Raw genomic sequence first — 15,407 nt, 5'->3', positions numbered from 1 at the left:
ACTAAACATTAAGTAACTTTAGTGAAGTAATAATGTTTATGAGTGGTATGCTCTACCATTGTAGCCAAACAGAGGAGCTGAGACCTTCCAACAATTGTTATTGCTATGTGTGGGAGTACAATAAGAAATATCTGTCATGGAAACTAAACTGCGGATATCTATTTCTTCACTGGAACATACAATGCATATGTCACTGGAACTAATGCAACAGTGAAAGTAAGTAAATGTAGGCACCTGACAACGGGCCACTTAAGTCGGAATAATCCTGTTAAGTCAAGTGTAGCTTGGTCTGGTTATTAAACGATTCCTGTGACAGGCCCCAAGGCTGAGTAGGTCTCTTTAGTATGTATATCACAAGGAAAACATGAACAATTATTTAATATGAGAAAACACTAAATAGATGTCAGTTTTGTTCAGTAATTACATAAAATATGTCGCAATATAAAATACATTATTACTAACTTTGAACTGGACTTTTGTTACTGGGGATACAGGTGGGTCCTGTATATCTCAGGCCGACACTCAGACCTAACATTGTTTGCATTATATTGTAGTGCAATACAGAGCCGGATTTAGACCACATGGGGCCCTAGGCAAGATACTGGTTTGGGGCCCCCTCCCTGAAAAAATCCATAGCACTATAGTTTTTTAGCATAACATATACCCCTATTCAGGGGCTGGCTGGAAGACTTTAGCCCGGGGGTGCAAGCATATAGCACTGGCCCATAAGTAGCGGTCCATTTTTAAAGGTTGGTCTCACCACTAGCTCTGGGAGGGCCCTCTGGGAACCAGTGGGCCCTAGGCAATTGCCTAGTTTGGCTAATGGTAAATCCGGCCCTAGTGCAATACACAGTTGTGTTTTCTCTTCTTTAAGTTTTCTTGTGAAATAAGGCCAACTGACATGGCTATTCTTTGATGTGTAACCAATTTTGGAAGGATGCTGCTATATCTGATCATAAATAAAGTAACAAATCACAAAAGATTAAAGATTGAATAGGACAGTTTGGCACTAACCTTCTATTACTCAGTATTGGATTTACCTAATTGTCAATGCCAAAGACAAATACACATGAAAATAACTAAGACATGTTTCATCTTTTAAAATGGAAAAAAATGAACATTATGTTTTCTGGGCACCCCTGTGGCTCGGTGTCCAGCATTTACTGCTTTACAGTGCTGGGGTCATGAGTTTATTTCACAACCAAGGCCTTATCTGTGTGGTCTACTAGATGAATTAGCTGCTGACAAAATTAACCCTAGTCTGTCTGTCTGTGTGTGTGTGTGTGTGTGTGTGTGTGTGTGTGTGCGCGCGTGTGTGTGTACTTGCATTCATATGCTTGTGGGGACATTGACCTGTTTATACACCAACACTGTGGGGATCTGAGTTGTAGTGGGGACAAAAATTGAGGTCCCCACAAAGCTTCCCAAGGCTAATCAATGCAGGGGACTTTGCTGATATGCTCAGCATAAAAATCTGGCATGTCCCCGTGAGTCACATTTGTTGGAACAAAAGTGTGCATGTGTCCAATGTGGAGGGGAGAGTGTGTGAGCATCCCACCACCAGAGGCCAGTATACCTTCCAAATGCATAGCAGAAGCAGGAAGAAGAAGTGACTGCAGCCTGCCAAGCAGGTAAAGACACATTTGAATCCGTCTGATGATGATGATGATTCCATAAATGTCAATAACAGGAAAAATAATCTAAACAAGCTGTGTAGTTTATTTTCTTTTATGTGTTACTTAGTATTCTGTAAGAACAACAAAGTCCTTAAAATAAACATGTATTACCATCCACAGCACTCAGTGGGTCCTTTGGGTTTTCCTGGCGAGAACTGGATTTGTAAATCGGTGCTCCAAGATTTGGCCTTGAGAACACTCTAGCCCTTGGTCTCTGAAGGAAAGATTTAATTTGGTAACCATCCTCTTCATCATTTTTAGGAAGCACTCCATCAAGCTGACTAAGTTGAGGGGCTTGGTATTTATTAGGAAATACAGAAGAAACTTTTGCTCTGCCGTTCGGATTAAAGTTATCGGGATTGTGCGATACAGCCTTTTCAGCAAGGTAAGCTTTTAATGCCGCCAGTAAGGTCTTTTTTTCCAGATCGGCTTCTGATTCTTTTGGTGGCTTTTCAGCTAAAGGCTTCGATAATGTCTTTGAAGGTGTCTCAGGGACTTTTATACGGGGTTCTGGAGCAAACAACAGACCCGGAGCTTTTCCTTTTGGATTCTGAAACAAGTAGTCAATCAGGTTGTCAAGAAAAATAATAATTATTTAACAGCATAATTATTGTTAACATTCATAGCGCTGATATATTAAGGAGACAAATTCTCAATTATGTAATGTAAACAAATATGTAAAAATAAATAAAAGTCAATTGGTAATGTTGCAAATAATATTTTATTAATTTTGCTCCCTGATCCCGAAGGAAACATTTGTTTATTTGAAAAGAGACATCATTTCCTGGGAGTGGAATAACATTAAAATGACAATTTTGTAAATTAAAGAACTTATGTTTATGAAGCTTTTACAATTTCATTTCACTACAGATAAAATGCATTATTATTTTCTTTATTTCAGAGAAATGTAAGGTTCTAAGAGAAGCGTTAACTCCAGGTAAATTCTTAGTAAATAGGATTCTGCATTTGATTTGGCAATTCAATCCTATTGCCTCTGCTAAATTGTATCTATTAGTGCCACATTGTGAGTTATTGTTCCGCGTGTAGCAGGGCACCGTAACCACATCATGACCAGAACTAGTTTCAGGTTTTCTCGATGTGGCCATTAGACTGAAAATTGCTCTTTTATTTCTTAGTTAACTCAAATGAATGTGATATTGTTTTTTGGGACAAATAGATCTTTATTTTAGCAGCACACATTAAATATGCTTTTAGTGTTTTCATTAAACGAGAAAAGAAGGCAGAAAATATGAAAAAAAATAATTTTCCCTGATTTCACCTATGAAAATGATTAAGGGGCTGATACAGAACGGCATGTGCGCCAGCTTGCGCATCATATTATTCATGAAATTGCTCTGCGGATTCCCAGAAAATGGGCGCACACATATGCGCCTATGCAGACTGGCGCACAGCTGGCTCTTACGCCTGCCTCCGCCCAGGGCCATCTTAACAACATTATGGGCCCCCGGGCAAAGCAGTGCTCCGGGGCCCCTATATATATATATATATATATATATATAGATATATATAGAGATAGATAGATGTACTTGCTCAGTGACCCTTGAAGGTTTTTTTTGCAGGTTTTCTCTTTTGCAGGATTATTTATTCTAATTAAGAGCCCTGCCTATGGGGCGCCCTTACCCGTGGGGCCCCCGGGCACCTGCCCATCGTGCCCAATGGAAAAGATGGCCCTGCCTCCGCCTTGAAGCCGAGACGGCGGAGGTAAGGGGCCTTCTAACGTGGGCTGAGTACATTAAAGGTCACTAAGCTCATGCAGACTAGCAGAAATATGCATAGGAGGTGTATCTTTCGAAACATGCTATAGGAACCAGTAGCAGGTACAAATTCTCACTGATGATGATGATGACTTATCGTAAATCAGGCACATATGCTGTTGATGCGGAGGTGGACATGTCTAGTGTTACAACATAAATGTATTTCGTTATTTACCTTTGACACCCGAAAGATATATGGATATTTATATATTATTGAAGATATAATAGACCATATCATGGTCTAGAAACAAAATGTATATTTTGCAATATTTTTTTCTCACCATGATATGGCAGCAAAATCACGACTTGGACAAAAACCAAGACATAGTTCTAAGATAGCAGATACTTCCTTTCTGAATATTTCAACCATTTGTAACTGCTGTTTTTTTCATACTGGATGTTTATGTAAAAGACAAATATCCATAATGTTGCCTGTTTCATTATGTCATATGCAACTGCACCCCGAAGATCCATCCTGTACTCCTCTCGTGTCTCAAAAGAGTTGTAGTTTGGCTTTTAGGAGTGACAGTTTTGTTCTTGCACAGCACTGCTACCCAGCTGTCCTCCTTGCACACCACTGCTGGTGTTTGCACTCTGCGCCATGCTGCTAGTACTTGGTAATACACTCCCATCAATTGCACTCTGTTCCACGCTCTCTGCTAGAGCTGACCCTTTTTGCTGTGTATGACTGTTTACATGTCTCTATCTTCTACTGGCTCAAACACTGAACCTGAACCTTGCCCACTATTTTTGTTATCAGAGAAACAAAGCATTTTATAGGGCTGCTCAGTACTATACCTGTTAATGGTATATAGTATTAACCAAACATTTAAATAACCTTAGCTATATGACTATATTAAAAAAAATAATAGATGTCAAGGTACGTATTGCTAGGGTCAAACATCTCCTGCTTGCCCCCTGTTTTGAAGTGGTTGGGAACAGAATAACGGAGGCAATCGGATTATCAGGAGGTTCACAGCTGAACAGAATATTTCAATGGATAAGTATACTTTATCTTGGAGAGGCAGTGACCTGTTCACTTGTGATTATGTTAGCGAGTACAGGACTGCATGAGGCAGGGAGTGTGTGATGATGTGAGGAGAGGAATGCTAGCTAGTCACAGACTGAGAGCTACACAGTGAAAGGAGCAGGGTCCCCCAATAGCACTGAGGCTCATGTCGTGATGTCACACGTACCTCTATTTGAAATGAATACATTTATTTTGCCACTTCCAACTATTGTTATAATAGAACAGTGGTAATATTTTAGTTATATTATCAAGACAGTGCAAGATGATAGTGTGTTTATTGATCAATTTTCTAAAAATGAAAGGAGATCAGAATTTGCTCAGATTCCGACCAGTTCTAATTGCAAATTTACTTTTAATAATAGCGACAATAGATTTAAAATTTAAAGACTGTTGAAAGGCCCATGCAATATGGCTCTGCAATTTTTTTTAAAGTTACCCTAAATAAATGCACTGATTCTTGTAAAGTGTCATGATTCTAAGCAAACAACTGCATTGTGACAGTGTCTTCTCTACCTTTCTGTTTTACTCTCTATCTTGAGATGTCATGACATGTAATTTGTCAATCCTCTAACACACCATTCTTCATCTCTGTCATATTGTATATGGAATCCAAGACTTCTCTGTGATACACAAGAAGGGAACAAAGAACACAGCTTCATACTACACTCCAATATTTTCTATCAAGAATATGGCCATTTGCATGAACTGTATGTAATCTCATTTGTATTGTACATATCAAGCATTTATATGCATTCTATGAATCATACATAATGGTACTACAACCAGTATACAGCATACTTGCCAACTTGCTAAAGTTGGCTTCCGCGAGCGGTGGTCGTGATGGGGGCGGGGCTGCAAAATGTGCGCCATTTTAGCCCCGCCCCGTGACATGACACAAACGCGTCATTTGACAACAGGGGGCGGTACCAAATGCTACGATTCCCGGTGAATTCCCGGCGGCGTTTTGGACCTAATTCTGCCCACTTCACTAGGAAGTGGGCAGAATTCTGCCAGATGCGGGAGATTGCCATACTCTCTGTGAGACTCTGGCGAAATGCGGGAGTCTCCCGGACATTCCAGGAGAATTGGCAAGTATGGTATACAGGTAATTCTTTACAAAGTGCATACTACATCATATCTTTTGTACAGATCATTAGAACTTTGCACTTTTAGATATAGAAAGTCAGAGATTGAGCGCTGTGAATATCCATTTGTTCATGTTCAATTAGAGGTAGATCACCTCATTTGCAGCCGCTGTCACAGACTTAGTAGATTCAGTGTCCATGAGCGCATCCTTACCATTTTCCACAATTTGTCATTGTAAACTGTTACATAACACATAAGTGCTTTATTTAATGAACTATTCCACAGATGGAATTTGCTTTACTCCGCGCAAAAATCATGGCGCTAAGAAGCCTATTACATATGTAGCGTGCAGAAGTCTGATTTATCATACCCACCCACAAAGTCAGAGACAACCACCCACATAAACAGTCAATTGTACCAGCAGTCCTACTCAACTACTCAGGATAATCTGAAAGTACTTTCACCTGCTAGGCAATAGACTAATAAAAGTATTCACAAAGACAAATTCATAATTGATATGTTCCATTGGTTCCTTAAAGGATGATTTAAAGTTGCCGGTTTGACTATGTAAAGGTTTCCCCATGTTTATTTTGAGTTACAGGTATCTTAAGGTACTTGCAACCTATCTAGCATATAATTGCGTCAGTCATCAACATCAACTTAAAAACTGCAACCATCTTGAGTACGTACAAAATTTACACTTGGTCAGGAATGTGTTTCAAATAGCAATATAACATAAAATAAGATGTATCTCAAAAGGGTGTGTGCTTAACTTGTTTCTGTATCCCCATAAAGTGCTGAACTCGCACACGCACACCACATATCTAACAAGTGTTCGATATGTGCAGCGTAAAATACTGACACCAGTTCCTGGTGTCAATGTGACAAGTTTTCCATGATGTACAAAATTCCACACACAAGTGCACTTGTGTCCAACTCTAATCACCCCTTTACTGTGTAATACATAGTGATTGTACCATGATTTTTACTCGTCTAACAAAGGAAATGTACATTATCTTCATGAAGAAGCACCAGAGCATGTTATCAGGTAGGAGCAGTAGCATGAAGTGTCAACACAGCACAATCAGTTGGTTAACTCAGGCAGACTAATCAGAAGACATCCAGTCGTGGGCTAACCGACCACATCTATCGTGAGATTGAATTTACAGGAGGGGACTACTCAAAGGGATTGCATTTGAACTACCAGCCACCTAGCTGCGATGGATAAGAAAACATATAGGGGATTTAATTAGTGCTTCAATCATTTTGATGTAACCATCTGTGCACAAACATGGATATCCTCAAAACATGAAATGGGGCTTAAGGGTTGGATTTGGGAATTACTGCCCTAATGTAAGACTCTCCTATGGGAATTCTGTTCTCAGATTGGCTGATGCCTTTATAAGTAACATACATTTTTCGTCCAATGAAACAAGACACAGAGAATGTAAGAGTTAATTCTGTATCCAGCATAAATCCTCGGTCTCCCGAAAGGTGAGCATTACAATAGCAACAGTAATGACCTAAAGGGCAGCAATTGATTTAAAAAGAATTTATCTTGGTTTTATTCCACAATAAAAAAATCAATTATATTTTTTTATAGCATTAGAAATTACTAACATGATTTTACATGGTTTTTCATTATTTTTTTGAAATTATTTTAAACAATATGTTCCATTTATGCACAGTAGTTCATTAGTAAAATTTACATTTTAATATTGCATCTGAAATATGAAATTGTTGATGTCAACTTACTTGTCTCTTTCAAATTAAGCATAATTGTGAACAGTCTTCACATTGTAGCTTAAAATAAAATTATAGTTGAAGCTTTGTTCATTTATACTATCAACAAATCCACTAACAAATCTTTTAAACATAAAATGTAGAACTATTTTCAGTGCGGATCTATGACATCTAAAGACTCTTGCAGTGGTTATAAATTTATAATATAAGATTTAACCTTTAGAACAGTTTTTACTGTTTTACTGAGCAATGCTACTCATGAGCAAAGATCAATAATATATGAAGGGTAGAAAGAGTATGGTATTCTAATAAGAACTTAGAATGATGGCAGATTGACATAAGCCACCCAGACCACATTTATTGAGCAGTTCTTTCAGATGATTCTTTTTTTATTTTATTTTGAAAACTGACCTGCTAAAGGTCAAATAAAGAAGATCTTTTTCAACAATGTGCCAATCGATATGAAGGTGTGGAGCCTACATGTGAAAGTAAAATATGCACTTAGCTTGTAAAAAGAAAAATAAGAATTATAGTATAAAATAATTTATACAATTTAGGATAGTTGGCACTTTTTGTTGTACTTTGAGGTTATTTATTCTTACACTAAATTAATTAATGGACAAATGGCATGGGCAAAATTTCACAATATGGACGATCTCAAATGAATGTTTCAGAATACTACTTTTTTCCGCTTAAAAACACACATATTTCTACTTTCTGAGTAGTAACACACTGTACTTGATGGAAACTGCAGTTCCTTTGTCACAAAATATATTATTATTATTGTTTATTTATGAGGCACCACAAAGGGTCTGCAGCGACATACATAAAGCAAAAGGACAACAGTACATAGTAACAATACACGGCATACAGGCATAACAAAGTGCAAAAGTACAAAAATTACAAACTCAGCAGAGAGCAGGTGCAAAGACAAAGAGGTAATAGAGACTACTAGTGCACAAAAGGAGTGGGAGGGGAGGGAGGGAGATGGGGAGTGAAGAGCCTGAGCCCACAAGGGCGGATACCACTATCAGGATCGGGCTATGGTGGAGATGCAGAGGCAAGGGAGAAGAGGAGAGAGAGCAGCAGGAGATGAGAGACAAAAAGAATAAAAAGAGGGAGGAGCTGGGGGCAGAAGTAAATAGGAAGAGGACATGAGGATGGCGGGTCCTGCTCAAGTAAGCTTACAATCTAAGGGGGAGGGGGGACTGACTGGAGACACAGAGATAAAAGATAGCGTGATGGGCAAGAGATGAAAACAATTAGGAAGGAGGGAGGAAGTGTGAGGGAGAGGTAGAGTATGGTAAGTGTAAAGTGATAGTGAGGAGGGTTAGATGGTTGAGGGATAGGCTAATCTGTACAGATAGGTTTTGAGGGAGCGTTTGAAGTGAGGAAGGTCGAGGGAGAGCCTGATAGAATGGGGTAGATCATTCCAGATGAGGGGGACATCACAGGAGAAATCTTGAATGCAGGAGTAAGAGGTGGTGACCAGATGAAAGGTAAGGTGGCGGTCGTTGGAAGACCGTAGAGGGCAAGAGAGGGAGTATGAGTGGAAATGAGGTTGGAGAGATACAGAGCAGTGGAGTTAGAGAGGGCTTTGTAGGTGATGATGAGGAGTTTGAAGAGGATTCTGAAGCGAGGGGGAGCCAGTGAAGAGCTTGACAGAGAGGGGAGGCAAATGAAGATCGTCGGGAGAGGAAGATAAATTGAGCTGCAGCGTTCAGTACGGACTGAAGTGGAGTGAGATGGGAGCTGGGGAGGCCAGGGAGGAGGAGGTTGCAGTAGTCCAGGCCGATACAGCTTATATGATATATCTTAAAACATGATACAGACTTTTTACTAACTGTAAAATATATATTAATAATATCCAAATTGAATGTGTTTAAATGCCATTTCTGTAGTAATAGACTTTATAAATCATCATCATCATCTATTTATTTATTTATATAGCACTACTAATTCCGCAGCGCTGTACAGAGAACTCATTCACATCGGTCCCTTCCCCATTAGAGCTTACAATCTAAATCCCCTAACATACACACACACACACACACACACACACACACACACACACAGATCAAGAGAGACTAAGGGCAATTTAATAGCAACTAATTAACCTACCAATATGTTTTTTTGGAGTGTGGGAGGAAACCGGAGCACCCGGAGGAAACCCACGCAAACACGGGGAGAACATACAAACTCCACACAGATAAGGCCATGGTCGGGAAGTCATGACCCCAATGCTGTGAGGCAGAAGTGCTAACCACTAAGCCACCCTGCTGCCCACATAAATTCTATTATGTTGATTTTCAGTAAATATATTTTTTTAAAATTCTGTTTCAGTGCAAAATTTTACAAATAATGTTCAGATTTCAGACATATGTATTTCCCCCCACAATGTTATAGCTATGAATCCAAGTTTTGTACTGACAGAAATAGATTCAGTATATCCCTTTAATAACAAACAGTGCAATGTTTATTAAAATATGGTAAAGAATAATCCCTCACAATTACATCATGAGCACCAAACATAGAATTATTTTATCCTCTGTTATAAAGAATTTATTATGCCATTGAACATCGTTATATTGTATTTTTGGCACTGAAAAATACCTTTAATTGTATATATTGAAGGACAAAAATTATAAATGTGAGATTCTGCAATACAAAGGTTTATAAATTGAAGGTCAACACTAGTGCATAAAATGAGACCGAGAGAATATAGTTGTCACCTTATTATACCATAGCGCTAAAAAGATTCTTATTTTTTTAGGGTTGTTACCGTAATCTTTGACTGTTCACTCTTTGCCCTTGAGTAAAAATTTGGAGCTGCAGCCTGTGGCAGAATCCCAAGATACTGAAGATATTGATGAAAAGATTTGGCAAAGTTCTTATTAGCTTCAGTTTCATAATCTCTGTCACTTCCAGCATTTAGCTTTGAAACCCTTGAAGTAAGAAGGAAACAGATCATATATTAAGACACTATATAAAGATAAATATTACATTTACTTAGCCCAGTTCTATATATTCCAGCAATTATCTTGGAATCTCCACCTATCATACTAATATTTCTATATTCCTACTGAATTTCATCATCTCACAAAAGTATCTCCCAATTTAGATTTATTTAAAACTTTTTATCTAACAAATAAGAGATGTAGAATATAATCTTATTGGAACCAAGGGCCTGATTCATTAAGGATCTTAACTTAAGAAACTTCTTATTTCGGTCTCCTGGACAAAACCATAAGTTTCTTAAGTTAAAATCCTTAATGAATCAGACCCCAAAAGTTTACAATAATAAACAAATCTTCCCCTTGGTGTCCTGAGAGAGATTTTTTTTTTAGGTTTCTTAACACCACTCTTTATACTGGCCTGACAGTATTTTATACAGAAGACAGTATTTTGCATGACTCTGTCAACAAGAGGAATCAAAATAGGGGAGAGGCAGTCCTTTACTTTACAAATGCTTATGTGATAGATTTTATTTTTTTGCTAATCTATGTTTATTATAATCTCATTAATATGTATTTTTCTCTCCCTTTTTATCATAGAGCATGGCGGAAAATATTGGAAAAACCCATGCGCAAGCTCCATGAATGGAAATTGGAAGGTCACATGACCAGTGTTATAGTCTACCATGAACATAAGTCCTACCCAGGAGCGTAAGACTAAATCAGCAGGCACAACAGTGAAATTTGTGGTAGTCTGATAATACGTGTCCATCCCCTCAGTAGGTTTCCTCTCTGAACTTCTAAGCATGTTCATGAGCCGGTAAATGCACAGTGAGACCCCATTTGGGCTTTTATTTCTGCAACTGTCCACAGAGCATGCTCAGGAGATCAGGGGCCAGAGTAGCAGTTGGACCAGCATCACCAAGTCCACCAAGACCTTGACAGCCGGAGCCGTATGGCAATGGCCATAGTTCCACCCCTGACTCTACGCCATAAATGTAATAGTAACTACAACTATTAGTTCATTTTTTTGTACCAGTCATTTATACACATACAATTAAAATAATTGACATTATAATAGATTTACACAGATGAGTACAAGCTCTGCCAACAATTGTCTTTTTTCTGTACTGGTGTATTTTTATAGTTATGCAGCTATCAATCTGTTTGGAGTTTGCATGCCTTCTTGGATCCTTTGTGCTTGACCAGTCACTTTCACTTTATTTTTTACCAAGCTGTATTTACACAGTTTGTAAATCACAGGTGAATTCAAAGGCTTGTATAGTAACGTACCCTGGTAAATCAGACATGGTTAATCAAAGTCAATCACACCAGCTTAAGAAAATATGGCTGCTGATTAAATTCCTCTGTGCAAACACTGTTGTTAGGGTTTATTGATAATGTCTCCATCAAATAGATTGTTAAGGTTTTAAAATGGCTCCACTCTAGGGTGGTGATGAGCTCAAGCCTCTCCATATAAGAGGCTCCAGTGCTTGTCCCACGGATTCCTTCCTTCCCTATACACAGGTAGGTCTGTTTGTTAGTTCTAGACTGCTGTAACTCTTTTGTTCCAGTCTAAACTCCTATATAGAAACCTGTCCACGCTTGTGAAGGAAATAAAGCAAGCAAGACTAATCAGCGTATCTCTGTCCTGTTGATTCTGGACCACCACCTTTACAGTGTTATTCAGTGCAATTTACCTCTTGCAGGGACTTCCTGCAATTATAAACATACACCTTAGTAGATGCATAAATGAATTCTGGCCTCCTACCGTTCTTAGCCCTGTACTAATCACCCAACAACTCTAAGTAAAATTCTAAGGAGAAGCCATGCTTTGCTTTTACCTGTCTGATTTGAAATTTCCCAATTTTATTTATTTTTCTTTTTTGCCAGGGCTATGGGTATTTTACAATACATTTGGACATAATACATTTTACTTTTTAATTCTGATCATGTTGTGGCTGTTGGAATTTATACACATACATTGGTGGGAAACATTATCTGGAAGGTTTAGGATTCCAAGGATTTGATCTGCATAGAATTTCACCAAAGACCTCCTGTAGGCAGGTTATCCAGTTTTCTGCTCAGTCTGCATGGTGTTATGTGGCCATGGCTAGAAGCCAACACACAAGAAGCCATTTATACTACATGAAGTTTATCTTAAAAATCCTATATTATAAATCCTGTATTATAATCGTATTGTCATGTGAAAAAATAATAATAATGTAATAATAAAAAAGTAATAATAATATTAGGCGTGCAGGTTATGCAATCTTGTCTTTTCACCTGGTTGGGTAAAAATTATAATCTGTGTTTTTGCCTGTCTCTCAACACAGGTAGCTTAGTCAGGACTACTGAACCAGTGGTAAAGGAGAAGTCTAGCTTTGTACATTTAACCCCTCCAAAAAATGTCCACAAACTATAACCCTATCCTTTTGGTTCTGGTGGCTGAACCCCCCGCCCCCCTCCTTGGACCAGTGACCTTATTGATGATGCTGCAATGTAAAACAGTGATTCATCCTTCCTCTTCTCTCTCTTGTCACTCCCTTTCCTGTTCTCCCATCTCCCTTTCTATTTCCCCCTCCATGGGAGTATTTTTTATTAAATGTTGTGACTAGCAACATAACGTGGGGACTTTTAACATATTGTCGAGGTTAGTAATACAATGTGGGGTCCCTATTATATTTGGATGTGGTAATAATTTAATTGTCATTGGGGGAAATTTGAATGATACTAACTTGATCTTGCAGCTGGTTGGGGGAATGTTTATGAAATGTGCATGCTATTACTTTAATGTAGGGGCTGGAGGAGGGGAAACAGGCCAAAGTTTGAAGGGTATTAATTTAATTTTGGGACTGACTGGGGGAAAAAAGGATTATTGTTTTAAATATACATGTTATTGTTTAATGTTGGAGCTGATCAGGGGGAAACAGGTCTATTTATTTAATGTGAATTATTTTAATTTAAAATTGGGGCTGGTTGGAAGGAAGGAGCCCTAATTATTAAAGATAGGAGCTATTGATTTGATGTTGGAGCTAGATGGTGGTGAAGAAGGCATAGAGTGCTCACACTTTGCTCGGTTTTCCAAGAGGATAATAATATATATTATCTCTTTTCCAAACAGGGACCCAACATTCCAGGAGCCAGAGAAGCAACAGCAGAGCTTAAAACGGCAGCAGCTGTGGATAGTGAAAGCATAGAAAACAGGTAGGAGAGAATAGCACTGTCTACCAACTGTCCTGATTCTGTTGGGACAGTACCAGCTTTAAGGGACTATGCTGCACAGTCAGGACTTTGTCCCAACTGCTAGGACGTTGACATGTCTCTCTTCACGCTGTTCTGCTGGTGAAAACGGAGCTGTGTGCACCTAACAGTGATTGTGATATTCCCCAAAATAACTACTAATGCTCAGACCCTTTTTTGATCGGGAGATGTCAAATCTCACTGTAAAGTGAAATTTGCTTACTTATTTATCCCATGTAGTTCCACGAACAATTTAATTTGTAGTTTTGAGTGGAGTTATCTTTTAAACAAAAAAATAACTAAATGACCAAGATAAATGTGTATAGGAACTTTTAGCAGTTAGTTATCAGAAAACAATGCATTACTTCAAATGCAAAAATACCCTCCCCATGGAAATCCTCATTCAAAGCAAACCAGGAGGTATTAATTATTCATTTTTTTATTTTCATTAGTTAATAAACAGCATGAGCATGAGAACTTAAAGGCGTCATGGGAAAACATGATGGGGACAGCTATATTAACATACAGTGATTGCCAACTGTCCTAATTTTCCAGGTTTTAACGATTTGTCCCTGTAAATGTTTGCCATTTTTCACTACTGGCCAACTGTACTATACAGTTTCTTTTATATTACAAACTGGTTGCAATCCTCACCATCTGTTCTTATACTCTGGGCTTTATAAATTCATGTTTCTTGAAGATTTTTTTGAAATGCAAAGAAATTACATGATAATCAAGTTCAGTGACATTATAAAGCTGGGAACAGTGCAAGAAGGTCTGTATAGACAAAAGTGTCTCTGGAAATTATTTTAAAATGTTGCCAAGTATGTATCAGCTGAAGTTTGGAAAGCAATTTAAGCAAAGTGGCCGGATTTAACTCCAGAAGAAGTGCATAGCTGAATTACAGCTAGATCATCATTTTTTAAACAATCATGCAACCTGAATGATCCCCTGACACACAGCTGACGCCACAATTAACTGCAAGATTAAGCACAAGTAGCATGATCGATTCAGTTAGAGACTGGCACTTGATTAAACCAATCATATAAAAGAATGGTGCTCTATCTGTATACACATAATTGTTGTCCTTGGAGCATCTGCTACACCTGTTTTTTATAGATTTCTTATAATGCCTTCAGGGGGGATGGTGGATTCACTCACATGTATACAGTCCAATCTGTGGCCAAACTGGTCACACACATGAATAGCAGGTTTTACAGATCTGGTTATTTGACCTGTAGGCGGAATGACCGTTTGTGTACACACTACAGTGTTTTCAGACAATTATCGGGCCAATCAGACGATAAACGACCGGTTTGCCCGATATCACAGCAGTTTGTACCCTGCAGTGATGAACGATAATCGTTCCAAAGCCCATTTTATCGTTGAACGAGAATTTTAAACTGAACTAAAGTTCTCGTTCAACGATGGAATGATGACATTCCAATTCTGCAGTGTGTATGCACTCACGACTGTCTTACATGCACACTGCAGGCAGCTGATAGAAAAGTGATAGGCAGACAGGCTGTCTCCACGTAGCGACTAGTGGCAACTTTCACTTGTCCCTTGTGTATCTGACAGATAGAGCTGTTATTTTTTCCTTGAGGGTCTGTGGAAGGAAGTGTGGGGACCTTTCCCACCTCTGCCTGTACTCTGGGTTAAAGCGGTCCACGTTCTCTCTGCTCATTTTGTCCTTGCCACAAGAAATGCCCATGGTGGTGGAGATTGCACAATCAGATTAGATAAACCGGAACACTAGGGAGCTGTCCACTAGTGAACTCAATCCAATACAGCCCAGTGCACACCATTATAACCCTAAGTACCGGTCTCATGACATTCTCTAAATGACTACACTGTTCTTGGACCAGATGAAGTGCACAGATCTGAAAGTAAACTGTGT

General features: G+C 38.6%; 1 protein-coding gene across 1 annotated transcript in view; it reads right to left on the bottom strand.

Moving 5' to 3' along the window:
• Positions 1 to 15,407, bottom strand: part of PTPRN2 (protein tyrosine phosphatase receptor type N2) — a 733,183-nt gene that overhangs the window by 491,506 nt on the left and 226,270 nt on the right. Inside the window, exons 5-6 of the mRNA XM_075212113.1 lie at positions 10,093 to 10,255; positions 1,788 to 2,226 (exon numbers count right to left, since the gene is read on the bottom strand). Of these exons, the coding sequence (XP_075068214.1) occupies positions 1,788 to 2,226; positions 10,093 to 10,255 (602 nt within the window). The remainder of the gene's footprint in view (positions 1 to 1,787; positions 2,227 to 10,092; positions 10,256 to 15,407) is intronic.

The sequence above is a fragment of the Mixophyes fleayi genome, chromosome 5, assembly GCF_038048845.1.
Source record: "Mixophyes fleayi isolate aMixFle1 chromosome 5, aMixFle1.hap1, whole genome shotgun sequence".
Taxonomy (NCBI): Eukaryota; Metazoa; Chordata; class Amphibia; order Anura; family Limnodynastidae; genus Mixophyes; species Mixophyes fleayi.
This window is presented reverse-complemented; position numbering and strand designations above follow the sequence as displayed.